A 27,658-nucleotide genomic window follows, 5' to 3' on the forward strand; every position below is an offset into this window, starting at 1 on the left:
TACTTTCCCTGCTAAAAAATCATCACACTGACTGCACACACTGCTCCATGCTAACATATTGGAGCGGATGGGAAAAGCGCTAACATATGGGAGTGACCGGACTCCAGACACTACATGCAATGTTTGCTTAGCACCTGTGCTAACATGTGAAGGAGTGATAAATTGTGTATTAGTGCACACATGATATTAGTGGACCCATTCATTTGTGGGGGGTTTTAAGTACATGACACATAAAACAATATAACCAGTAAAAAGAATGGACATTTGAAACCGGTTGGGTGCACAATTTATGTGTTAGGTATATCGGTCTATTCATTAAAACTCAGAGATATTGAGATAAAAAAAAAAATGTTTTTAATGATACCTTGCTTAATTACTGAGCACATGACGAACATTAAATCCCAACATTGGAAAGTAGATGCTTATCTGTATCTTTGTACATAGCAAACCAGAGAAATAAATGTACACATAATATCAAGTATTAATATAATAGTATATACTGCACAATATCACAATGTATCAGGTATATATATATTAGTACATACTGCACAATATCACAAAGTAACAGGTATAAATATATAAGTACATACTGCACATTATATTTTCTTATATATGCTTTATAGCATCATCCTCTAAGCTCAGGAAAGAGACATACAGAGAGAAAAGTGTATTTAAATCCACAGAAATATACATAGTGGGGACACCACCTGGAGCACCAGGGACACGCCAAAACTGTTTAATTTTATTTATTACCAATTATTTATAGAACACTATAGGATTAATATTTAGTCAGGAGCCAATTAACCTACCAGTATATTTATGGTGTGGGAGGAAACCAGAGTACCTGAAGGGAAACCCGCACAAGCACAGGGAGAATATACAAACTCCAAACAGTTAGGGCCATGGTAGGAATCAAACCCACAACCTCAGTGCTGTGAGGCAGTAATGCTAACCATTACACCAACCGTGCTGCTGACAGGAGTCCTTACTCTTGTTGTTGGGTCCTCATGGTGTGACAGCTGTTATCTCCATCTCTAGCAAATCATTCTCTGATATAACTAAGTGTTTATATCCTCCCATTGCTTTGGGCAACTGGCCTCCTTGCTGCATATAATAGGTATTACATAGAGGGGAGGAGGTGGTTGGCAGGAACTTCTATTATTGGATGCTGGCACTTTGCTACCACCTTGGTCACTGTTCCTTGTGTCTTCCTTACACACTTTTATACCATTCAGGTGATCCAAATCCAAATACTGCTATACACACTGCAGAGTAACTCTCCATACATATACTGCTATACACGCTGCAGGGTAACTCTCCATACATATACTGCTATACACACTGCAGGGTAACTCTCCATACAAAATAGACTAAATATAACAAGAATACAATGTGGACAGTAATGCAAGAAATTACTATTCATCCTTCTGGATTACACAACAGAAGAGACCAATGAAGAACCCGTGTCAGGAGAAATACTATTCTTACGTATATTTCATTTTTTTCCCCCAGAAATTATTTCCACTTGTACACATGTTAAATTTCTCGTGTAAATAAAGGATGATTTAACAAGATCTAATTTCTGTAATTTCTGACAATCAGAATATGAGAAGAGCTAATCTGTGTGATGTCTCTGATGCCTATAAAGAGTTGATTTATGTGTAAAACATTTTCCACATTCAGAGCATGGAAATGGTTTATCCCCTGTGTGAATTCTATTATGTATAACAAGATATGATTTCTGTGTAAAATATTTCCCACACTCAGAGCATAAATATGGTTTCTCACCTGTGTGAGTTTTCTGATGTCTAACAAGAACTGATTTCCATGTAAAACATTTCCCACAGTCAGAGCATGGAAATGGTTTCTCAGTTGTGTGATGTCGCTGATGCGAAACAAGATCTGATTTCTGTGTAAAACATTTCCCACAGTCAGAGCATGGAAATGGTTTCTCACCTGTGTGATTTCTCTGATGTATAACAAGATATGATTTCTGTGTAAAACATTTCCCACACTCAGAGCATGGAAATGGTTTCTCACCTGTGTGACTTCTCTGATGTCTAACAAGATCTGATTTCTGTTTAAAACATTTCCCACACTCAGAACATACAAATTGTTTGTCAACTGTGTGACTTCTCTGATGGATAATAAGATGTGATTTCTGTGTAAAACATTTATCACACTCAGAGCATGGGAATGGTTTCACACCTGTATGACTTCTCTGATGTATAACAAGATATGATTTCTTTAAAAAAGATTTCCCACACTCAGAGCATGGAAATGGTTTGTCAGCTGTGTGATGTCTCTGATGTGAAAAAAGATCTGATTTCTGTTTAAAACATTTCCCACACTCAGAGCATGAAAATGGTTTCTCACTTATGTGACTTATCTGATGTGTAACAAGAGCTGATTTGTGTATAAAACATTTCCCACACTCAGAACATGGATATGGTCTCTCACCTGTGTGATGTCTCTGATGTATAACAAGAGCCGATTTGTGTAAAAAACATTTGCCACACTCAGAACATGGAAATGGCTTCTCACCAGTATGACATCTCTGATGTCTGACAAGCTGTGATTTGTATGTAAAACATTTGCCACACTCAGAACATGGAACTGGCCTCTCACCTGTCTTAGCTGGCTGCTGGGTAATAGGCTTTTTATTCTGTGTAAAAGATTTGTCATCTATAGAAAAGGGAAATATTGTATCTACTCTAAGAGCTGTAATAGATGTACCAGGAGAACATTCCTCATTATAAGGAGGATCAGGTGATTCATCTGTACTGTGAGGTACTGGATGTATAATTGGGGTAATGGAGTTTTCTCTTGGAGAATCCTCTTTGATGTCATTATCTTCTATTTCACAATCTGGAGATAAAACTAGACTTTCCTTTGAGATATTCCTGCTGTTACATCCATCTGCTGGGAATAAAATAAATATATGAATTATGCCCCATCATTTTCATTTTTCAATAAAGACTGTTATCAAAGATTCTTATATCACCACCAAATGGATAAACTCACGATGCTCTAAGGTACAATGTAAAACTCATCACCTGACACTTTATGCTCTTATGTATAGAGCAGGGATTACAGCTTTATTATAATCATTTGTGCTGGAATTACTCTGTAACATGAAAGCAACGTGTGGTTATAATACAGCTATAACATGTGCTGTAATATATTAGACTGGTGTTTATATAAAATTATAAAAGAAATGTTCGAGAGTAATACGGCTGCCGCCAGGCTTGTAGGTAAGTTGGGCAATATCCAGGAGAACTGTACCTGCAGCACTGCATAGGTGTCACCACCTCTCTATACTACTGTGATTAGCTATACCACGATGGTGTAGGGTTCTTCTTAGTTGGATTTCCCCCAATGGACACCGGACAATGTAAAGATGAGTTTTTATGGTGAGAAAACAGCAAGATGTTAGATTGCATAAATTCAACGAAAAATGTCCCAGACCATTCTCAAAATTCGGACCTTAAAATGTCTGTCTAAGGAATGTAACAATAATAACAAGACTGGTCATCCTCTAGTAGCAGCGTACACTATGCATAATGTACAGTCCTTAGTCCACTATTGCTCTCAGAGAGAAAAGTGCAAAGACCGAACAAACTGTAGAAGGAATGAGAGAATTTATTACACAAATTAGGAACATCTACACCCTACACAGGAAATATCTCCAATGGTTACTCCGAATTATTTTCCTCCAGCTCTGGCAAATTACCTTTCTGCCTTCCTCCCATGGCACAGGCTGGCCCTTATCCAGTATGATGATGATCTTTTTTCTAACTCATTTGAAAGTTCTCTTTCAGATACCAAAGACCTGCTCCATTTCTTTCCCCAGAACGGACAGAGTATCTAAAATTAAATTGCAAGCAGCCACTTTCCCTCCAAAGGACAGCTTACACATGTATCAAGTGGTGGAAAAAGTAAATGCCTGTCATTGACATGGATAGGATGACGTATTGTAACAATCAATGACAGCTTTGAAAACTCCCCATGTGGGAAAACAATTGGTGTAGTCAACTGCCTTCAGCAATATGGGTAGACTATCATGGTGTTATGAGTTGCCAGCGAGGATCATCACTTGTTTCTGGGAAACTGGAACGCTGCATCACACTGCCGCATGGGCCGCTGGTCTCGCCAGTTGCTGAGCGAAAGAGGCACCGAGTGGCTGCAGGGCACTCTGGGCCTGAATTAACTTGACAACCAGGGCCTGGCTGTCCTTGCCTTTGCGCAGATGCTATTGATCATCATTAGAGGGGCTGGTCCTCTCCTCAGCTGGAGATTGGTTCATACTCTTGTTATTACCCAGGCAGTGCACACTTCCACGCCCGTGATAGCTTATACCTGCCTGGTCCGTTCCATGTGTATAGTTCTGGTCTCCTGCTCTGCATGTGCCTAGAAGTGTCTGTTTCCAGTTTACTACGTTCTTGTGGAACATTAATTATTGTTTCTACCAACTGCAAGTACTTCCAAATCTACACAGTGAACTCTATCGCTGCTGTTTTCCAACTGCAAGTTATATGTATCTATGCTCACACAGTGACTATCATCTCTGTTGTTGTGTGTCTGCAAATACAAATATCTGCCTTGCACAAGTGCATATATATATGCACGTGGTTTATCTCTGCAAGTACAAAGCTCAGTGAATGCTATTCTAATTATCAACTTTGAGCTATCGTACCTCTGCCATTCAATATATGCTGTGTTGTATTCTGTTGCTATATCTGCTAGCCATTCAGTTTATATATTGTGGTGGATTCTATGTTGCTGTTACATCTGCAAGTCTTGCTGTTGTGGACAATTGTTCCGGTCTGCTAAATTCACCTAGTTGCTATCCAGACAATTTGTCCTGCAATTAACCCTGTTAATGCTGGTTCTTGTTCTGCAATTACCCTGACCCTGTATTGTATCTGTATCTACTCCAGCCCATATCTTGCGATCACCCTTGTATAAGCCTATACTGCCTGAGCATAATACCTAGTGTCCGCCTAAGTACCGGTGAGTGTATTCAACTCTCTGGGAACAACGGGTTGTAGTTATAGGCACAAAATCTCAGTAGGAGGCTATAAGGATCTTATACATATGCAGGGGTGTTTCATAAAATTTTCACCAGCCAACAAATAGCTGGTAGTAATACAGAGAATTATGGAGCTGACTCCACAAAATCCTGCTCAAATCAAATCAAGAATTTAACCCAGATGGTTCAAGAGTTAACCTTAAGGGTAACTTCACAGGAAGAAAATCGTAGATTGGCTCCAATTGCCCAGGCTGCCATAAACAAACCTAAAATCAATCTGCCTGATCGCTTCTCTGGTGACCATAAAAGATTCTTTAATTTCAGAGAAAGCGGCAAACTTTATTTTTAATTAAGGCCATATACCTCTGGCTCTAAAGCACAAAGAGTTGGTATCATAATCCCTTTATTAAAAGAGGATCCACAAACATGAGCTTTTGGATTAACCCTGGAACACCCAGCTCTGTTAGCCTTGGAAGCATTCTTTAAAGTGCTTGGTGTCTTGTATGATGACCCCGACCGTGTCGAGTCTGCTGAATCAATCTTTGTGCCCTTAAGCAAGGACAAAATTCTGCTGAGACTTACAGCATGGAAATCAGACGCTGGGCCACGAACAGTGGATGGAATGACCTAGCTTTGCGTAGCCAGTTCCACCTTGGCCTATCGGAACAAATTAAGGACCTCCTAATCCAATGCCCGATTCCTGAGTCCCTGGCCAGTCTCATGAAGTTAGCAATTAAAATTGACAGGCGAATTAGAGAACGAAAGACGGAAAGAGATTTGCCTCAGTGGTCGTCTTGTGCCTCTGTATCTACTACTCAGGAGGATTCTGTAGAACGTATGCAGATTGGAGCATTCCTGATTTCTGCAGAAAAGAAAAACAGGAGCCGGATTCCAGGATTATACCTCTATTGTAGTTGCAAAGTTCATGTTCAAAATTATCCTACAAAGTTGGGAAAACACAAGGCCTAAATGAAATGGAAGGGATTTATTTTAGGTATAAGCTCTGTCTGTTCCAAAAACTATTATTTCCTGCACCGATCTCTATCAACTAGTGGAGGACTGAGATTTCTGCATTTTTAGACAGTTTTGCTCAAGTTATTGGTATTCCCACTCTGAATTTAACTCTGGCCTTGATGGTAACCCACTTTTGGATGGCAAGATTTATTTGCAGACAGTCCCAGTTCATTTAGCTATTGATGCACTTCACACTGGGACTTTGAGCTTCTATTTGGTACAGTGTCCTATGGTTCCTCTGATTCTCAGTCATCCTTGGCTGAGGATACACCTCTGTTTGTGAAACCACCCCCCCTCCCCACCTACTAAACGGGGCGAGCTGTCGATCAACATCGACAGCAGCCCCGTTGGTAGTGAGCCCCTGAGCGAGAGAATTTCTCTCGCTCCGGGGTCCTGCGCACGCGCAGTGCGGCCACTACGGATGCGCAGGACCTAAACATCGACCAGCTTGCGAGCGGGTCTGAATGAGGTCCAGATTCTCTAAGATCTCAGCGTAAGATACCTTAGGATTCTGATACTCTATCCTTTTATCTGTAATCATTTTGTGCATTTACTTATAGTTGTATATCTTGTTTATTTACCTATTTTTCCTGTAATTTAACCCTGGAGATATTTCTCAATAAATCCTAAAACTTTATCAGCGTTATCTCTGTGCTCTAATGAATTCACAAGCCTGTAGAGGCCAATGCTATATTTGTGTAATCACTGTGAGTGTAAGTGAGATTTAAGTGTCCGGCGAACGTAAGAGCGCTATTTTAATACTCTTCGTGGTGGCAGCTTGGGTAAAACCCACGTCACAACCACTTAGCTATGTCAGGTTGGCGTATCTGAGCATAGGCTGGGCACGGTGTTGTGACACCTGGGCTATGTCATCATGCCTTAAGGGTTCTCCATGGGCCCTGGAAAACTTCAATCAATACTCAACTAGGAACAGCCCAATCTGAAAGCTATCCAGAATTTTTGGGGTTTGCTAATTATTGTAAGTGGTTTATTCATGCATGTTCTGTCTTGGCTGCTCCCATCACGGCATTGACATAAAAAGAAGCTGACGCTTGCAATTGGTCCCCACAAGCACTTCAAGCCTTTGAAGTCTTAAAACAGGCCTTCATCTCAACACCAGTTCTTCTCCATCCAAATACAGATTTGCCCTTTATAATTGAGGTCGATGCCTCCAGAGTTGGAGTGGGAGCAATTCTCTCTAACAAACTCCATCCTTCTGCTTTTTTTATCTCAAAAAATGTATTCGGCAGAGACTAATGATGATGTTGGTAATGGAGAGCTGCTCGCTGTCACATGAGTATTGAAGAATGGAGACATTGGCTGGAAGGGGCTAATCATGCCATCACGGTTTTTACCCATCACAAAAACTTGTTATATATTGAATCAGCCAAACGTTTAAGCTCCAGAGCGGTGCGGTGGGCATTACTCTTCACTATAATATCCTGCACTCTGGGCCTGATTCAGCAAGGAACTCAGATGAGAATTCGTATGCAGTCGGACGATGTTTGTGTTCTGCACGTGTATGCATCGAAGTGCGCGAACTAACCACTGCGTTCGAGGAAGCGATAGGGTATACGCAGACCCATCAACCATTAATTGACAGAAAGTGCCATTTGTGGGTGGTGACGGGGGGTGGTCAAGCAATCGCAGGTGTGCCAGTGCGTTGGAACGGCATTGCAGGGGCGTGCATAAATTGCCCACTGTGAGGGTATACGCAGCAGGAGATCTAGGTGCACACATGAAGTTAAGCAGTTTATGAGCGTCAACCATAACTGTATGTATGGGTCCGATGTTTCTCGATTGTATCAATGTTTTCGCAGACTTGCAAGGTATTGCAGATGTGAGTAAAGGGAAGTGGGCGGCTTTATGTACTGCTGGAGGTCTGCATATTATGCTGCGGTGGCTTTGCGACCATTCATTTGCATAATTTCACAGAAGCCAGGTGTGTACGCATTAGTACTTGTGATCTGCGCTGAATTAGGCCCTCAGTCCCAATATTTCAGGGACCGACGGATTTGTCTTGCTACCTGCCACGAAAGCTCCGGTGATTCAATCACAACTGTATATCAGACGTCGGGCCACACAGGAATCAGCTTATTTCCTCCACCAGATAACCCCTGGTTATGGGTACGTGTAGCGGAAGGTGCCCGAATGTAGCGATGTCCGTTGGTTTGATATTACAGCATAATTAAAGCAACAAAGCACAATTCAATTGCTATTTTATTGCTTTAATTCTGCTGTAATATTCTGTGGAAAAAGTATTTTACTACAGGTCCGACAGGTGCGTAGCACAGGAGTATCCACCTCTGCACAAATAAGAGAAAAAGCACTGACCTATAGGGTGTCTCAGTGTGACCCGTATACAGCAGCAGTGCACACACAGGCCCACAGCAATGACCTATGGGGTGTCTCAACGTGACCCGTATATAGCAGCAGCGCACACAGGCCCCCAGTACCATTTCCCCAAAACTGACAGTACTTTCCGCTTGTTAAAGTATCGCCGGGTCCCGTTTACGCGTACTTTCAAATGGAATACGGGGTAAAGCGTGCACGTGAGCGATACTTTTGCGCATCCAAAACAGGCGAAGTCGGCGTTAAGTTAACTTAACGCGGCTCGGCTCAAATTGAATACGGCTCTATATTTGATAGTTTTTTGCAATGCTATGTTTATTGTCAGTGATTACTAAAATATTTACCTCTGTCTAGCGCTCTCCATATTTTTCTTTTATGACCCGTATACAGCAGCAGCGCACACACAGCTCCAAAGCAATGACCTTCAGGGTGCCTCAGTGTGACCCGTATACAGCAGCAGCACATACACAGGCCCACAGCACTAACCTATACGGTGTCTCAGTGTGACCCGTATACAGCAGCAGCGCTCACACAGGCCCACAGCACTGACCTATATGGTGTCTCAGTGTGACCCGTATACAGCAGCAGTGCACACAGGCCCACAGCAACGAACTCTCACATGCACACATAACCACTCAATGCATTAGAATACTGGACAAATAGTGCTGAACAATCCAGCAACAGCAGGAAGGAGCTTAACAATAATAATAATAATAATAATAATAAGAGTTATGTTATAACATACCTTTGTTAACTCTTTTTCTTCGAGGTCCATAGGGTCAACAGAAATTACCTTGTATACAGCAGCAGTACACACACAGGCCCACAGCACTGACCTATGGGGTGTCCTGGAGTGATCCAGGCACCAGTCAACAAGCTAGCTCCCAGGATGCCCTGGGTCCTCCTCCATACATACCCCGCCCCTGGCTACAGGCAGTCAGTTTGTTATCAAGCCCAAGCAGGAGCAGGAAAGAAAAATTGTAAAGGAAGGAAGGACCCTTGCATTCCAGACACACACTCTGTAAGAAGAGGGAATCATAGAAAATACAATAGAAAAGAATTTCCTAACAACAACAGGTGCATCAGGGTGGGTGCTGTGTGGACCTTATGGACCTCGAAGAAAAAGTTAACAAAAGGTATGTTATACCATAACCATTATTTTCTTCTTCGGGGTCCATAGGGTCCACAGAAATTACCTTGGGATGTCCCAAAGCAGTTCCTCCTAGGGGTGGGGACGCTCCTGTGTCTCAGTAGAAAGGAGAATCCTATGCCCAAAGGTAGCATCCTGAGAGGCAAACCTGTCAAACACATAAAATTTGACAAAGGTGTGGACGGAAGACCACGTGGCTGCCTTGCAAATCTGTTCAGCAGAGGCACCGCTTCACACCGCCCACGATGGTCCCACAGATCTTGTGGAATGTGCTGTAACCGTGTCCGGAACAACAAGATCAGCTTGTGTGTAAGCTTGAGAAATTGTCATATGCAACCATCTGACCAAAGTCTGTTTGTTAGCTGGCCAGCCTCGCTTATGACAGCCACACAACACAAATAAAGAATCTGACTTTCTAATGGAGTTGGTGCGGTCTACATAGATACATAGAGCCCGCACAACATCCAGTGATGCTTCACCAGCCGAAAGGCCAGAAGCTTGCAAAGCCAGAACCACAATCTCTTCATTCATATGAAACCGGGATACCACTTTAGGAAGGTACCCTGCCCTAGTACAAAGAACAGCTCTTTCCTGATGGAATATCAAAATGAGCGAAAAGACAAGGCTGCAAAATCAGAGACCCTGCGGGCCGAAGCGATAGCCAAGAGAAAAACCATCTTCGCTGTCTGTCAACCACTTTAGGTCTACTGATTTCAGGGGTTCGAATGGGGGAGCCTGTAAAGCCCTGAGCACCAATGTTAAATCCCACGGAGCTACCGGGGTGGCAAAGGGAGGCTGAGCTCTCATAACACCCTGAAAAAATATTCTCATGTCAGGCAATGGGGCAATCCGTCTCTGAAACCAAACTGAAAGTGCAGAAGCCTGAACCTTCGGGTTGACCAGACGGAGACCTCGGTCTAAACCAGCCGAAGAAAAGAAAGCACTCAAGAGACCCTAAAACACCTTAGGGTCATATTTCCTCAGTTCACCACTGAAAAAACGAGTGCCAAATTCTGTAATAAAAGCGGGCAGAGGAAGGTTTCTGTGCCCTCAACATTGTCTGAATTACTGAATCGGAGAGCCCCTTTGCCTCTTTAGACCGAGGCCTCAAGAGCCATGCCGTCAAAGACAGACGAGGAAGGTCCGGATACAGGCAGAGACCCTGTAGTAACAGGTCCGGCCTTAGAGGAAGAGGCCACGGAGTGTCTATGGAGAGACTCTGTAGGTCGGTGAACCAATGGCCAAAAAAATGTAAATATTTAAACAGAGCGCTGTGGACACAAACCAAATAATTTATATATTATTATTAGAATAAATATTTCTAGCGCTGCAAGGCCAAGAGGAACTAACTGTGAGAGTTCCGAAATAGATAGACAAGAAAAAGACAGGTCTAGCGCTGCTAGGAATAGTATCAATCTTTTAATAAAATATCAAAATAATTTCAAATATATATATATATTATATATATATATATATATATAGCACATAGATATAGAAACTAAAAAAAGAATAAATAGTTATGATGCATCATACCATAAATAAAATGATTTAACTACACCAAGAATCTAAAAATAACAGTTGAAGCAAACAATGTATCTCTTATAGAAACATAGTATCATATATATAACGCAATCGTGTATCCCTTGTGGGGGAGACCAAATAGATCTATTTGTGATTTGAATAGTTCCTTTGAATAAAACAGATGGGTTCAATTAACGTACTGTTGAATCCTGTTATTAACAGCTGATATAGAGCATTCTCAGTTTAAGTATATATATGGATCCTGATAATAGCCATAAAAACCTGGGTTGGAAGTAATAAAAGACAACCTTCGCACTATATTAGTGAGTGTATACACTATATTTCCAATTGATTGGACAGTATTAGGTACCTGGTCCGTCCGAGCGTCCTCAGAGTGATGCGGGGACCAGATATCCACTGGCGGCAGTGTCCAAGTATGCGGTGGCTGTCCGGATCAGCCAAAGGTTCAGCCCAATTAAATACCAGGAACAATTCGCCCTATAATAGATGGCAAGGCTCCGCTTAACTTAGGTCCATACAATCCATATGTAGCCGTACGAGTCACCAATAATAATAGACTCTGTAAACAGGGGCAACAGGATCAGCTCAGCGCTTTCAACACCTGTTGCAGCGATGTCAAAATGTACACCAGTAGTACAGATCAGCCGGGTGTTCAGCTTGAAAATAAACAATAGGTAGGATAGGCCCTTGGATAAGGGACAAAATCTCCACTTGGGCCGATCGTATAAATCACCAGTGGCGACAGAAACAGTTGACGGAGGTAGCGAGAGCAGTCAGGTGCTATCAGCACAATGAGAGTTCAAAGCAATGAATAACCTTAACGCGTTTCGTCACTGACACGTGACTTTCTCAAAAGGTGTGGTTTCAGACCTCACATTTGCCTTATATACATCCTCAAATGAGTGCTGACAGGTGTAAAATTAACCACACAGGAATTACTAGATCTGACTGCTGAATAATCGGCTAGATGAAAATTCCTCACTAATTAGAGGAGGACTTAAATAACAGATACTGACCATTAATATTTATTAACCACATTATTATAATAAATAAAAAATATATACAGTGCCATAACTAAATCTATATAATTTAACATAGGTAAAAAATACCAAATAAATACTTTCAATATGTTAAAAATATGTATATCAGCCAAACGGATATCATATCATAGCCCAAAATCACTTGCTATCTGGTTTAATTTAGAAAATAAAAAATAAACAATGAATAAATAATAAAAATAAATAAATAAATAAAAAAGGGAAAGAGGACCCTAATATATATATATATAAACCATAATATAAAAATATAAGGACAGAAAAGGCAGACATATATCTATCTAATACATCTAATAATAAGAGATATTCCAATAAAAAAAAGGGGGGGGGGGGAGGGGGATATAGGGACGACTCTATATTAGGTTCAGGGGTCAAATTCTATACATTCATTCAGTCCCTCGGGAACGAGAGTCCTAAGCTTGTGTATCCAAAAGTTCTCCCTGATACATAATTTTTTAAATCTATCACCTCCACGAAGCGTGGGTTTAATCCATTCTATTCCTATCAAAAATAATCCATTTGGAATTCTCCCGTGAGATTCTACAAAATGCCTAGAAAAACCATGTGCACAATGGCCCCTAATAATATTCCTCCTATGTTCAAGAAATCTTACTTTCAAACAACGTGAAGTTCTGCCTACATACATTAGTTTGCACTTGCATATTAACACATATATAACAAAGATAGAATTACAGTTTATATGTGACCGTATCTCAAATGATTCATCATATTTAGATGTACTAAAGAAATGTGTATTATTCATAATAAAAGAACAAGTAATGCACTTTGTGGACCCGCATTTATAACATCCCTTAACTTTACTTGGTAGCCAAGATAACTGAGAGGTCGAATTCGATATTGTGGGCTTCCTTTTGTCAATAAATAGACTTTGTGTTAATCGGTCCCTAAGATTTTCTGATTTTCTAAATACTATTCGCGGTTTATTTGTAATACAAGTATTTAGCAAACTATCAGTTTGAAGGATGCTATGGTTCTTCACTAGAATATTTTTTATCTTATTAGACGCAACGTTATATTTAGAAATAAACATCGGCTGATCTACACTTAAAGAAGGTGTCTTGTCCCGATAAATTAATAGATCTTCTCTATTCAGATTCCTAGTTTCTTCTAGTGCTGTTTCTAATAGATGTTCAGGATATCCTTTAGATCTAAAACTATCAACAAGTTCACCTGCTTGTTCTTCAAAGGAGTCATTATCGGTACAATTTCTACAGATATGCCTTAATTGACCACGGGGTATATTATTAAGCCATGGCTTATAATGCGAACTTTCAAAACGTAGAAAATTAAAATTATCTACCTCTTTCCTGAAGGTTCTAGAGACGATGGTGTCATTTACTATCGATAGTGAAATATCAAGAAACGATATGTGTTCCTTGTGCACATAAGTAGTGAATTTTAAATTGAAATCATTATTATTAAGTGTGTTAGTGAATAATGATGCAAAATCATGTGTATCCCCATCAAAAATAAAAAACAAATCATCTATATAACGGCCGTAAAGGACGAGGTCCGCGCCCAAGCTCCTCCCCCAAATGCATGCGTCCTCAAACGCACCCATATATATGTTGGCGAAGCTCTGCGCGAACCTCGTCCCCATCGCCGTCCCAAGTGTCTGTAAATAATAAACGTGATTAAAAATAAAATAATTATGTGATAAAATAAACGTGATGGCATCCAAAATGAATTTATGCAGTCCCTCTGTCACTTTATCTGAGTTCATCAAGCGATTTCTCAAAGCCTCAAATCCTTTACAATGGAGTGCTTGCACATCGCTTGTGACAAAAAAATATGATTTTCTCCATTTAATCTTAGAAATAAGATTTAAAAAAGTAGTAGTATCCTTAATATGTGAGCGTTGAGAGGCTGCATAAGGTTGTAAAAAATAATCTACAAAATGTGATAAATTAGCAGTGAGGGACCCAACACCAGAAATTATTGGACGCCCGGGAGGTGCACTTTGTGATTTGTGAATTTTCGGGAGGTGATAATAAGTGGGGATAATAGGGTATTTTGGTACTAAATAGTGAAATTCATCAGAAGTAATTACACCATCGTCTCTAGCCTTCTCTATTAGACGTTTTAGCTCAAAAGTATAATCCCTTGTTGGATCTGTTTTTAGGGGGTGGTATATAGTGGAATCATTTAGCTGTCTCATAGCCTCTGCCACAATCTTCTGTATCTTGTAGCACAATACCCCCTCCCTTGTCAGCAGGCTTAATGACAAGGGAGGGGTCAAGTGCCAACTTTTTTAATGCCTGTCTTTCACTGTGGGAGAAATTATTTCTATACTTAAAACGTTTTTGTTCTTTTTTACAAAGAGAGTTAAACTCATCTAGAGTCTTCTTATAAAAAATGTTAATCTGATTACTTCTAAATTGCAATGGAAAGACATTGGATTTCACCTTAAACTTATTTCTACCATCCCCATATCTATCTATATCATAAATGTTAACATCATTTTCTGTATGATTACCCTCCAATTGTAGAGATTCCAGAATTTCAAGTGTTTCCTTACCTGTATCATCTAAGATTATACTATCTCCCGTAAGTCCTTTATTTTTTATATTCTTAGTGGCAAAATAGCTTTTTCTAGTTAAGCTTCTTATGTACCTATTGAGTTCCACAAATAAATGAAAGAAATCTGGAGGTTGTGTTGGGGCAAATTTTAAGCCTTTCTCCAGTAGGCTGATATCATGAGGGCTTGGTTTTTTTTGAAGATAAATTATGTATATTTTTTCCATTTAAATCCTTGGATCTTCTCTTTTTCTGTATCCCAATACCTCCTCTACAACCTCTGGACTTTGGCTCTCTGGTTTCTACCCTCAGAGTCTCGTAACGATTCCTTAGCGGTTGGTATGGGTGATTTGTTCTCACCGATCTTTCCTCTAAAAAAGAGGAGGAAGTCTGTCTTTGTGTGTTCAAATGATTAGACTGTCCCCCTCTAGAGAATATTTTAGGTCTAGTGTCCTGTTGTGTTGCCACTCTTTTATAGGAATCCTCATTAAACCTAGTATAGGTTGTTTCTGATTTTTTGGGGGATAATTTATCAGTTGGTATTCTTGATCTCATTTCATCCTTATTATATAAATCTTTTCTGTTATTATATTTAGGAGAAGACCTTTCTCTTCTATCAGGCCGTATATTTCCAGAGTACTGGATCTGAGATCCTTGCTTATGATGCAAATAATTATAATTTTTCTTTCTCCACTCTGATCTACTACGTGACCTTTCAGAATGAGGGCGCTTTTTATTATAAGTTCTTACTTTATTTCTTCGATAATCATCTAAATCCCGATTAAATTTTTTATTTTTCCCTTCAATAATTTCTTTTTCATATGCTTCCAGCTTCAAATTGATTTCTATATCTCTTTTATTGAAGTTTGGATGTTCAGAAAAGATATCTAGAGCTTTTTTAGTATTCTCAATTTCTATAATCAGAAGATCTATTTTTTCTTTTCTATAGGAAATTAAAAGCTCCATGAGTGAAAAGGAGCAATTATCTAGAAGACTTTCCAATTTATCTTTCAATTCTATATTATCAATAAAAGATAATGCTTTAAAAATCCTAAGTCCTCTGGGGATCTTTTTAGCTTTAACATATTTTTGCAATGTTGTCATATCCCACCAATGGCGTGTCTCAGCTTTAAGGAGATCCTCTAATTTAAGAAATAAAATATCACATTCTTTTTTACTACTGATCTCATCATTGGGATCAATACTGAAATCAATTTCATCATTAAGCTCTATCAAGTATTTTTGTCTCCTTCTAACTCTTTCAGAGAAACATGTGAGATCTGCCATAATCAATCTACAATAATATTATGGATGTGTCAACTGCAGCTTTGTTAACACAGAAATATATTAGAACAAAAAAATTTAAATATTTAAACAGAGCGCTGTGGACACAAACCAAATAATTTATATATTATTATTATAATAAATATTCCTAGCGCTGCAACGCCAAGAGGAAATAACTGTGAGAGTTCCGAAATAGATAGACAAGAAAAAACACAGGTCTGAAAATTCATATGTAGATAATGATGTCCCTCAAAGAGACTTGTAGTCCCACTCTAGTGTGACTACAGGAGTGGGACTACAAGTACTGTGGCCTGTTTGGGAACCTGAGGGGATTGTGAAAGCAGCCTATTGACGTGGACTTTTTTCCGGAGTTAAAGTCCTCTGTTATATGCGATTATCACTTGCCTTGGTCTGAAGGCTCCCTACGGTACGCAGACATTTTATTGTTTGTGTGTATTAATAAAATTGTTGGTGTCAGTAATACACTATGGTCTGTCCCCGTTTCTATAATTCTCTTTGACGGACATCATTATCTACATATGAATTTTCAGTCAAGAGATTTGTTTCCAAACGCAGAGACGGGAGAAAGACGTTTATTCCAAAGTTATATGAATTTGGTAGAAGATACATGCTGAAAGAAGATTTGTTATATAAATGGACTATTGACTTTTGATCATTATACATAAGTGGACATTATACAGTACCCTAATTGATTTTGCGCTGGGTTTATATTTTTTGTTGATTTTGAGTTATATATATGATACTATGTTTCTATAAGAGATACATTGTTTGTTTGCTACAACTGTTATTTTTAGATTCTTGGTGTAGTTAAATCATTTTATTTATGGTATGATGCATCCTAACTATTTATTCTTTTTTAGTTTCTATATCTACGTGCCATATATATTTAAATTATTTTGATATTTTATTAAAAGATTGATACTATTCCTAGCAGCGCTAGACCTGTGTTTTTTCCGGTGAACCAATGGCGTCTGGGCCAAGCAGGAGCTATCAGTATTACTGTATCGCTTTCCTGCTTGACCTTCCTGAAGACCCTGGGAAGGGAAAACGGAGGAAACACATACGCCAGTCTGAAATTCCACCTCACTGCCAGAGCATCCACAAATTCGGCTGCAGGATCTCTGGTTCTGAACCCGTACCTGGGAACCCTGTGGTTGTGCCTTGAGGCCATGAGGTCAACCTCTGGAACACCCCATCTGTCCACCAGGTTCTGAAAAACCTGTGGATGAAGAGCCCACTCTCTGCCATGTATATCTTGCCGACTTAGGAAGTCCGCTTACCAATTTAGGACTCCTGGTATGAACACCACCGATATTGCCGGAAGGTGACATTCTGCCCAGACCAAAATGTTTGACACTTCCCTCGTGGTAGCAATATGGTGGTTTGCTAAGCGCTTCACTGCTTGTTATTGTTAAAATTTAAAATTAAAACAGTGAGATAAGTGACCTAATTAGTGACAAAATGATGCACTGAGAGGAGATGTCTGTTATAAAGATAAACTTGTTTGTTTAAGAACTGAGTCACAGTGCTCCAGTGGGGACTGTATACACTGACAGCATTAGTGTCAGTCATATAGTACTGAATCTATATGTGCACACTGGTGTGCGTTAATGCAAGTCCCGGGGGACAGTAATGTTGTGCTGTAGCAGTGAATCTCCTGCGTTAAGCGTATTAGTAAAGTCAGTAGGGGAAAAGTGAATGCAGAATATGAATGGTATATTGAGAGTGGGCATGTGGCAATCTAACTTCTTAAGGGTCGAGTGTCTTTACATTAGTTGCAGGTATAACTGTCCTGTTCGAAAGGTATATAAGTCGTATTCTGGTGGGGCGGTGTCGCGAGACCCCCAGTTGCACTGACTTACCGTCCACATCCTCTGTGCACACCTCCTGGTGTGCTGCGTCATCCTTCTGGTCCTGTGGTCCGGTGCCCGCTGTCCTGTGGATCTTCTGGCGTCCGCGCCTATTCAGCCTAGCTGCCTGTGTTCAGGTACACTGCTATCCTTTGTGCCAGAGAATCCAACCTTGCCCCTAAATGTATCATCAGCTGTACTGGAAGAAGCGATGACTTTTTCCAATTTACAATACACCCATGTCTGTGTAGACATGCTACTGTCAGTCTGAGATGATGTTGCAATTCTTGTGATGATTGAGCCAATATCAGGAGGTTGTCCAGATAATCCTGACTCCCTGGCGTCTGAGGCAGGCCGTCATTACTGCCATGATTTTGGTAAACACCCGAGGGGCCGTTGACAAACCAAAAGGCAGTGCCTGAAATTGGAAATGCTCCTGCATGACTGCAAATCGCAGGAATTGTTGGTGGGACGGTGTAATTGGTACATGAAGATATGAGTCTTGAATATCCAAGGACACCATGAAATCCCCTGGTTCCATAGCCAACACAATCGACCGCAGAGTTTCCATGCGAAACCTGGGCTCCTTGTTAAACGTGTTGAGTCCCTTTAGGTTTAGAATAGGCCGGTGAGACCCATTGGGTTATTGAATCAAGAAGAGGTTGGAATAATACGCCTTTCCTAATTGATTCACTGGAACTGGGGATTATTACCCCTGACACCAGCAGGGAGTGTATAGCCTGCTGGAGGGCCAAGGCTTCCGCAGAATCTGCTGCCAAAGTTGTGCTGAAAAACCTTTGTGTGGGACTTCTCCAGAAAGTAAGGGCATACCCTTGGGAGACTACCTCCCGAACCCAGGCATCTGTTGTAAGATGCCAGGCATCTGAATACTGAAGAGGTCGGCCTCCTACCCTGGGATCCCCCAGGGGGAGGCCCGTCCCATCAAGCTGCAGGCTTAACGTCAAACCTGACAGTCGGACGTCTGTTTGGCCAGGACTTTTTAGACTCTGGCTTCCTATGAGAACTGACTCTAGCGGAAGACTGACCTCTTGCTTTTCCTTGCGGCCGAAAGGCTGACCGCTGAGGTCTAGCAGTGATTGCCGAAGGTAGACCAGCCATTTTAGATCCTGCCACCATAGCAACAATCTTGTCTAATTCTGCGCCAAACAAAATGCCCCCCCGAGGCCGGAAGGGATTCCAGGGCTTTCTTAGACCCTGCGTCTGCTTTCCAGTCCCTCAGCCAAAGGGCTCTTCGAGCCATAACTGAGACTGCTGATGCTTTTGAGGATAACATACCAGCATCCAAAGCTGCCTCTCCCAAGTAGGACGCTGCCTCCTTAACATAAGAGATAATTGTTAGCTGTTCCCTGGAAACTTCTGGAAGAGCATTTTCCAGTGTCTTCATCCATTCCTCAATGGGCTTGGAGACCCAAGCTGTAGCCATGGCTGGGCGAGTAACAGCACCCGACAGAGAAAATATTGCCCTAAGATAGGCTTTGAGTTTCCTATCTGTGGGACAACTAAGAGAAGATGCAGAAGGTATAGGCAATGTGGCGCTCCTAACTAGATGTGCCCCATGTGCATCCACTGACGGAGGAACCTCCGATTTAGATCCAAAAGGTGCTCAGATCTGGGAAACTCAGGTTTTATAACCCTCTAACATTTGAATCCTGGAGCCTTTCTTTGCACTGGCTCCTCCTCACCAATGTTTAGCACAGACGTGACCGCCATAATCAGATAAGGAACATCTGCAAATAGAAAACGGTTTTCCTCGTCTGAGGGGGATTCCTGAGAGGAACCCTGTGTACCAACCCCCCTCATCAGAAGATGTACCAGAATCTGAAGGCTGGACGGTGTGAGACCGATCACCTTCTGGACTTTGGCAGTACCGGGCTTAGGGCCTTATTCAATTTGAGCCAAGCCGCGATAAATTTAATGCGGCCCGGACTTAACGCAGCCTTCGCCTGTTTTGTAGGCGTTAAAGTATCGCGCGCGTGCCCGCGTATCTCTGTATTCAATTTGAAAGTAGGCAAAAACGGGACCCGGCGATACTTGGATCGGCGTTAAAAAAACTTGATTTTTCGGGAAATAATCCTAGGACCCCCCTAAAGATAAAAAAAACACAACAAACAGGCGCTGGGCTCCCCTGGGTTAAATTGATACCAAAAAGGTTATATGATATACATACAATATGGGAGATCAAGAAGTGGTAACTAATAAATGTTAATGTTAAACTGGCAGCAGCCGCCAGACTGGAGGAACTGGACCCTCCATTAATAGAAAAAAAACAAAAAACACACACACTGACAGGCGCTAGTCACCATAAAATTTAATGGACAGAAAAAAGAATAAAATCAAAACATATTAAAATGGCATGAAGGCAAACAAAATTATAAAAAGACACATGAAAAATAAAAAATAATGAATAGATTAGAGTGCTCAATAAGCACAAAATAGCAACCAATGCAGAAGATAAATGATACTGGCACAAGTGTGCCCTTCTGAGTTTGACTCTAGAACATATGATCATAAGAAATAAACACAATTAATCAACTCTTAATATTTCAGTAATGGTTTGTTTCCATAAGCCATAAACCACACTTGAATATGGATACTCCGTATCTGTTGCAGCAATAAGAAACAATGTATGTTGCTTTAGAAGAAACAATATTGCCAGAGCTCCGTAATTCCTCAACAGAGGGTTGGTATAACACAGCTCTAGTTTAAGGTTATTGTGAGAAAGTCTCAGCTCCAATGCGGTTCAAAAAAGTCTGATAAAACACCCTTCTAAAACAGGGTATAATTAATAAGGTTGCTATACAGATAAGCCACTCCAACTCAAATAAAGATATACTGTAATTATTTTGAGTGGATGGTTATAATTAGGTTTGGGGAGGTTATGAGTATCTATAACCATTATTATTATGAGATGAAATATACGGTATTTTTATGTGTATAATCTAGGTGATTGAATATAATAAATAAATATATATATATACTTTTTTTTTATATAATCTAAGTCTTGGAACGTGATATGAGAATTAAGTAAATAAATTGGCACTGTGACGATAAGTGTTTTCGTATATAGTACATTTCTTATGATCATATGTTCTAGAGTTAAACTCAGAAGGACACACTTGTGCCAGTATCATTTATCTTCTGCATTGGCTGCATTTTGTGCTTATTGAGAACTATAATCTATTCATTATTTTTTAGTTTTCCCCCCTAAAGATGTCCAGACATGGGGGATTACTATGGGTACCCCCGTTTTTGGCTGCAAAAGAAAGTCGGGTTTTTAAATAGCCGCGGCAGGTGTTTTTTTTTCATGACTTTGAAGAAGTGATGCAGAAGAGCACTTAGCTTTATTTTTTTCGTTTTTAAAAATGGTCCCATCAAATTTGGGGTACATGAAAATGGCTATTAGCATATTTTTAAGTCCCAAAACAAATTTTTTCAAAATTCTGAAAAAAATGCACCTACCACGGCTATTTGAAACCCCGACTTCCTTCAGGAGTTAAAAATGGGGGTACCCATAGTGATCCCCCATGTCTACACATGTTTAGGGGTTCCCTGGAATATTTGTCGAAAATTCCCATTGTGGTGTACCTGTAAAAAAAAGAGGTATAAAAAAAAATATCAGAAACCAACCCAAGGCTGCAGGGACCAGTTCTAGTTTTAAATATAGGGGCTGCTGACAGTTCCCATGTGGGCGAGTCACACCACGTGGGAAGTGTCAGTAGCCGGGGCCAATCAGCGGCCGCTCTACAGTCAGCGCGGCCGCTGATTGGCTCTCGGGACGTGCAAGCTCCGTGCATGTTCCGTCAGCTGGCATTCGGGAGCTATCAGTATGTGTGGCAACACACATACTGATAGCTGTTGTGTGGGTCGTGTAAACTCGTTTTTTTGTTTTGCCAAGTTAGGGTTAGGGGGTTAGGTTAGGTTAGTAGATACTTACCTTAGGATGATCGGGATTTCCAGCGCTGTCGGGCTTCCGCAGCCGGGAACTCTGCATCTGTCGGCCAGGCGCTGCCGGCGGTATTTCATACCAATTCCCCTCAGCCACCTGTCTTTTAGCTTCTTTGGACATAATATCTCTATTGATATGCAAAGTCTGAGTACAAATGTGACAATGTTTCACACCCAATATAGCCCACACCTGTAGCAGAGGGTAAATGAGGAGAAACAACAGTGATAAATGATGACTGACAGTTATTCAGAAAAGGCAGCATCACACATAGTAGATTTCAAAAAGTCACATACAATGCACATAGATACATAGTTAGTATATACTATAACTATATGCACCAAGCTCTTTTAGCAACTACTATATAGCCATACATGACACCAGCACAGGCCAGGTAGTATATTGAGCTCTGTATGACCTGATCACCATAGAGAGAGGCATACAGGGAGACTGACCCAACCTCCTGAGAACCTAGCCACCGAGAGCACATGAGAGTGGTCTCTGGCCGACTCATATAGAAGGAGGCTGGGAGGAGCAACCAGGACGTGGGAAGTTTTGCAACTGAACCAGTATCCAGGTCGGGGAAGGGGCCGCCAGGGGATAGCGTACCTCCCCTTATGCTGTATGGATCCACCTGGCACACTGACATGGCTGCCGCCATCAAGCCCCTGGCTGTCAGGATCCCTCATGTCCCGGTGGTCTAGTGCTGGAAATAGTTTACACATGGCTCTGCACTACAGCGTCACCCGGCGGGTCTCCACCGCTGGAGGCACGGACTGCCATACATGGTCCCCCACGTGAGCGGCAGCGGGGAACCCTTACCTGCATTCCCGATGTTCCCAGTTGCAGTCCTGGGCTGGTTAAGCCCGCCGAAAGCGCCAGTACCCACACCAGCGTTGCGGCCCGGTGGGGGAAGGCGGAGCAGCGACACGAGAGTCTATCCGGACGCTATGCTGCTTCAGGTCTCCCTTCCGTCAGCACGCGCCGCCACTCAGAGAAAAGAATAAAACCTTGTTTGGGACTGCTACCGCAGCCCCACTGACCGTATGATGCTCCAGCACCAAACAGCAAAAAACTGACTGCCTGTTTGGTGCCTAGATCACTCCAGCTACATTACCAAGGTAATTTCTATGGACCCCGAAGAAGAAATATCCAGGCTACTAGGAGCAAGGTATAGTGGAGACAGGAGCCAAAGCTTCTCTCCCTGCATGTGCCGAGGCAGGCAATGTGATTATACTGGCTGCCCAGCTGTAATTAGGAGGTGGAGGGGGGAGACTTGAATCACCTGACACAGGCTGTCTGCACTGAGGGAGTGCGCTCAGATATGATGGGAGGTGTTAACCAGAGGAGACTGTCTCCTATGGTCCCCAAGGGAATGGCCGCCACTCCTTCAAGCAGTGCTCCTATTCTAAAGGCCCTGGTGGTCTGGTGTACAGAGCAGGTACCCTGGACCGACACTATATGAGCACCACTGGTGATCTCCACACCGGTGGTGTACAGCCGCAAGTATGTGGCTCCGTGTAAGCAGGGAGCCGCGCTTACCTGCCTCCCCTTGTGACCGGCTGTGGCTGCGGGCTCCGGAAGGAGAGTACAAAACTCTATGGAGCCAGCGGAATAGTCTCCAACCCAGTTGCCGATGTTGAAAGCTCGGCACCTGGGTTGCTGGAGAGGCAGTGAGAGCGAGCATAGGAAGCCTTTCACTGCCTGCTCTCTAAACAATAAAAAAACAAAAACAAAATAAAGAACGGGGGACAACTTACGCAGTCCACATAGCAAACGGTGCAGCTCCTGCCACCAACAATCTGAAAACTGGCTGGCAGACGGCTGGGGGCGGGGTACAGGAGGGAGCCCTGGACTGCTGGGTAATTAAAATTAACTATTTAGTGCCAAGACTCTCCTCTACAGGCAGCACCCTTCGTCCTCCCTGTGCCCCCTAATGGAGGAAGAAGAAAGGGTCCAAGTTGTCCAGACACAGAGATTTAGGAATCACTGACACCCTAATATGGTTCTACCAGTGTTGACTTCAAAAATGTTTAAATGCTGGAGAGCAGGAGTATAATAGGGGCTGATGGCTCCTGATGTATGAGACACACCAGAGAGTGTGGGGAGGAGACTGGTCAGATCTCTGGGCTGGTAACACACAGTGACATGATGTGAGGAGGAGAGCAGGAGTATAATATGGGCTGATGGCTCCTGATGTATGAGATACAGCAGAGAGTGTGGGGAGGAGACTGGTCAGATCTCTAGGCTGGTAACACACAGTGACATGATGTGAGAGGGAGAGCAGGAGTATAATAGGGGCTGATGGCACCTGATGTATGAGATACACCAGAGAGTGTGGGGAGGAGACTGGTCAGATCTCTGGACTGGTAACACAGTGACATGATGTGAGGGGGAGAGCAGGAGCATAATATGGGCTGATGGCCCCTGATGTATGAGATACACCAGAGAGTGTGGGGAGGAGACTGGTCAGATCTCTGGACTGGTAACACACAGTGACATTATGTGAGGTGGAGAGCAGGAGTATAATAGGCGCTGTGTCCTGACTCCTCCACTTGGCAGATTCATTTAACTCCTCAGTCTGTACTGAAAGAAGAGAATGTAGGATAAGAGATTGTTGTAGTGACGGAGCAAGGAAAATTTGTGACTCTTTTCTGTAATAAGTGATTATTACTCACCTGTGCTGATATCTGTAGGGATTTCTTCCTCCTTACACTGCTGATCACCCCTCACATACGTCTCTTCTTCTCCCTCTGTATTTTCTACCTTATCAGTCACATACATCTCTTCTTCTCCCTCTATATCTTCTGCCTTCATATCACTCACATACGTCTCTTCTTCATCCTCCATACCTTCGGTCTTATTATCACTCACATACTTCTCTTCTTCTCGCTCTACATCTTCTGCCTTTATACGAGTCACATACGTGTCTTCTTCTATAACTTCAACCTTTATAAATGCCAGACCTTCATCCTAAATAACCAACAACACAATCAAATTATTTAAGTCTGATCTAATTACATGAAATAACTCAAAAGAATATCAGTGTATAAGACACACACAGCTTATCTACAGATCACATAGTGACAGTCACTTTGGTATATTGGTGAGACCCTAAATCCCATCTACCTGATGCTCCTGTGGAGTCTTGTGATTCTCCTCTGTACATTCATGTGAATACAGAGGACGGGGACATCTCTCTGGGGTATTTCTGTTACTGGGTCCATCTGTAGGAGACACACAGTAACTGTAACAATGTATATATGTGATTATCAGATGATGTGTGTATATAGGCAGCCCCCATACCTGTTCTCCCCTGTACAATAAATAACAACAGTCTCCTCTTACCCAGTGATGTCAGGGGCCGGTGATTCTCCATCAGCCCGTCCTTGTACAGACCCCTGTGTTCTATATACATGCCCTCCTGCGTGGAGAAATAGACAGTGACATCCTAACACCTTATAGGAACCTGACACACACACACACACACACAATAATACAGTCATCACCCAGACACATCCCCTGGTGTTACTGTATAATGTCCCATTCCCAGCAGTCACCTCTCCTGTCAGCTGCTGAATGATCTTGCTGGCGAGTTCCAGGATCTTCTGGTCATTGTCTCTCTCATGTATCAGTGAGTGAGGTGGAGGCACCGTGATGGGGCTCTGGGTCCTGCTCAGTCCTCCTGACACACGGGGACGGCTGCAGGGTGTCTCACGCTCACCGGATGTCTTCTTCACTACTGTGTAAGCCTGTGTATTCGGTGAGACATCAATAAAAGACTGAAATAATAAATTCACCTATATGGAATTGTTTTTAAGAGTTAATTGTGCAATACTGATGTCACTGTGACACTCCCAGACCCTCTCACCTCCCCAGTCATGTCCCTGTATTATTACTATAGATATAAGTGATGTCACTGTGACACTCCCAGATCCCCTCACCTCCCCAGTCATGTCCCTGTATTATTACTATAGATATAAGTGATGTCCCTGTGACACTCCCAGATCCCCTCACCTACCCAGTCATGTCCCTGTATTATTACTATAGATATAAGTGATGTCACTGACACTCCCAGATCCCCTCACCTCCCCAGTCATGTCCCTGTATTATTACTATAGATATAAGTGATGTCACTGTGACACTCCCAGATCCCCTCACCTCTCCAGTCATGTCCCTGTATTATTGTTATAGATATAAGTGATGTTACAGTGACACTCCCAGACCCCTTCACCTTCCCAGTCAGCAGGTAGATGATCTCCAGGGTGAGATTTAGAATCCTCTCAGGCATGTGACTCCTGTCCTTGTCCATCCTCAGTAATCAGTGATTTATACAGGACACGTCTCACTGTCACTTGACTTCTAGTATAGACTCTCTGGTTCTTCACGTGTCTAGGAATAGATATTATAAATAATAATAATAATGTGTGTGATGTGATGTCGCTTGGGGAAACATTATCACACCTAGTACACAATGAGTACTACACATAGGTCACACTGATATCACACACCTTGTGTACACTGATCACTATACACAGGTCACACTGATATCACACACCTTGTGTACACTGATCACTATACATAGGTCACACTGATATACACCTTGTATACGCTGATGATTACACACAGTTCACTGATATCACACACCTGATACACACTAAACACTATACACAACTCATATCACACACTTGATACACACTGATCACTATACACAGGTCACAGTGATATCACACACTGAACACTATACATCAGTGATCGCAAATTTGCGCTATAGCGCGTATTTTACCCTAGAACGGCTAATTAGGACCCACTTTTAAAAGATGATTGGGTCTTACAGGACGCGCTATGATCAGGCTTTGTACACCAGTCCCCCAGCCAATCGCTCGCTGTCTGTTTCCCCAACCAATCACTGGGCTCGATTCTATTCAGCGCGATGTAAATAGCTCCGGGAGTGAGCTCCCGGAGCTATTCAGTACACTGCGCTGACAAGTCCGACTAATGATTTCTTCTCTCATCCCTCAAAAGTCCAGGCGCGAGGCTGTTTTCTGCCCTTAGCGCCGGGAAAACAGCCTCGCGCCGGGAAGTTAGGTCGGGGAATGCCCGTTATCGCACCTAAACACCCTGTTTAAGGCCCGATAACGAGCCTTCCCCGACCTAACAGCGCAAAGAATTGAATAGCTCCGGGAGCTATCTCCCGGCGCTATTTACATTGCGCTGAATTGAATCGTGCCCACTGCCTTAATTTCTTCAGCCAGTCGAAGCCTGCAGTGTCTCCCTCCCTCTCTCAGCCCGCCAGTGCAGCGCGTCGATCTGCTGAGTGCCCTGCTATTTCATCCAGGTCAGTCTCCAGTGGTAACTGAGCATCCTCAACAGGGCGCACTGACCCCGGGAGCTGCCGCCAGCACTATGTACCTATGCCTAGGCATAACGAGAATACATTGTTACCATATGCATCGCACAATGTCTTGTACTCTCGTGATTAAAGACTTAACAAAGCAGGGGAATTGTAAATAAGGTCAGTGTGTGAAATCTCAATACAAATAGACCCACTTCATATACATTGTCCATATTGCAGTAACCGCAGTGGTCTTATCACTGTCTGGTAATACGGTGCACACTGCATGTTTGCAGCAGTCCTGGATGCTTGATCAGCTTTTCCCCCCTTAGTGTGACAGAACATATATTACATAAATAGCTTTCTCCTCTGCAAATCCAAGTTTAGCGCTCTGTTATATTGCCCGATAGGGGTTTCTCTTGGTTACCAAATGTTAGGACTTGGTGACAGCTAATGCCAGGGGTGCAGTATCCCTTTTACCATAATGATTCGACCACAGGATCACGGTCACCTTAAAATCT

The 27,658-nt window shown here is 42.2% G+C and overlaps 1 protein-coding gene across 1 annotated transcript in view; it reads right to left on the reverse strand.

Annotated features, from left to right (window-relative positions):
* Positions 1–337: 337 nt before the first annotated feature.
* Positions 338–27,658, reverse strand: part of LOC148508120 (uncharacterized) — a 44,745-nt gene continuing 17,424 nt past the window's right edge. Inside the window, exons 2-7 of the mRNA XM_088445207.1 lie at positions 26,037–26,194; positions 25,363–25,554; positions 25,151–25,226; positions 24,932–25,029; positions 24,481–24,775; positions 338–2,922 (exon numbers count right to left, since the gene is read on the reverse strand). Of these exons, the coding sequence (XP_088301333.1) occupies positions 1,616–2,922; positions 24,481–24,775; positions 24,932–25,029; positions 25,151–25,226; positions 25,363–25,554; positions 26,037–26,114 (2,046 nt within the window). The 5' untranslated portion in view covers positions 26,115–26,194 and the 3' untranslated portion in view covers positions 338–1,615. The remainder of the gene's footprint in view (positions 2,923–24,480; positions 24,776–24,931; positions 25,030–25,150; positions 25,227–25,362; positions 25,555–26,036; positions 26,195–27,658) is intronic.

Source organism: Taudactylus pleione, unplaced genomic scaffold, assembly GCF_031769625.1.
Source record: "Taudactylus pleione unplaced genomic scaffold, aTauple2 ptg000377l, whole genome shotgun sequence".
NCBI lineage: Eukaryota > Metazoa > Chordata > Amphibia > Anura > Myobatrachidae > Taudactylus > Taudactylus pleione.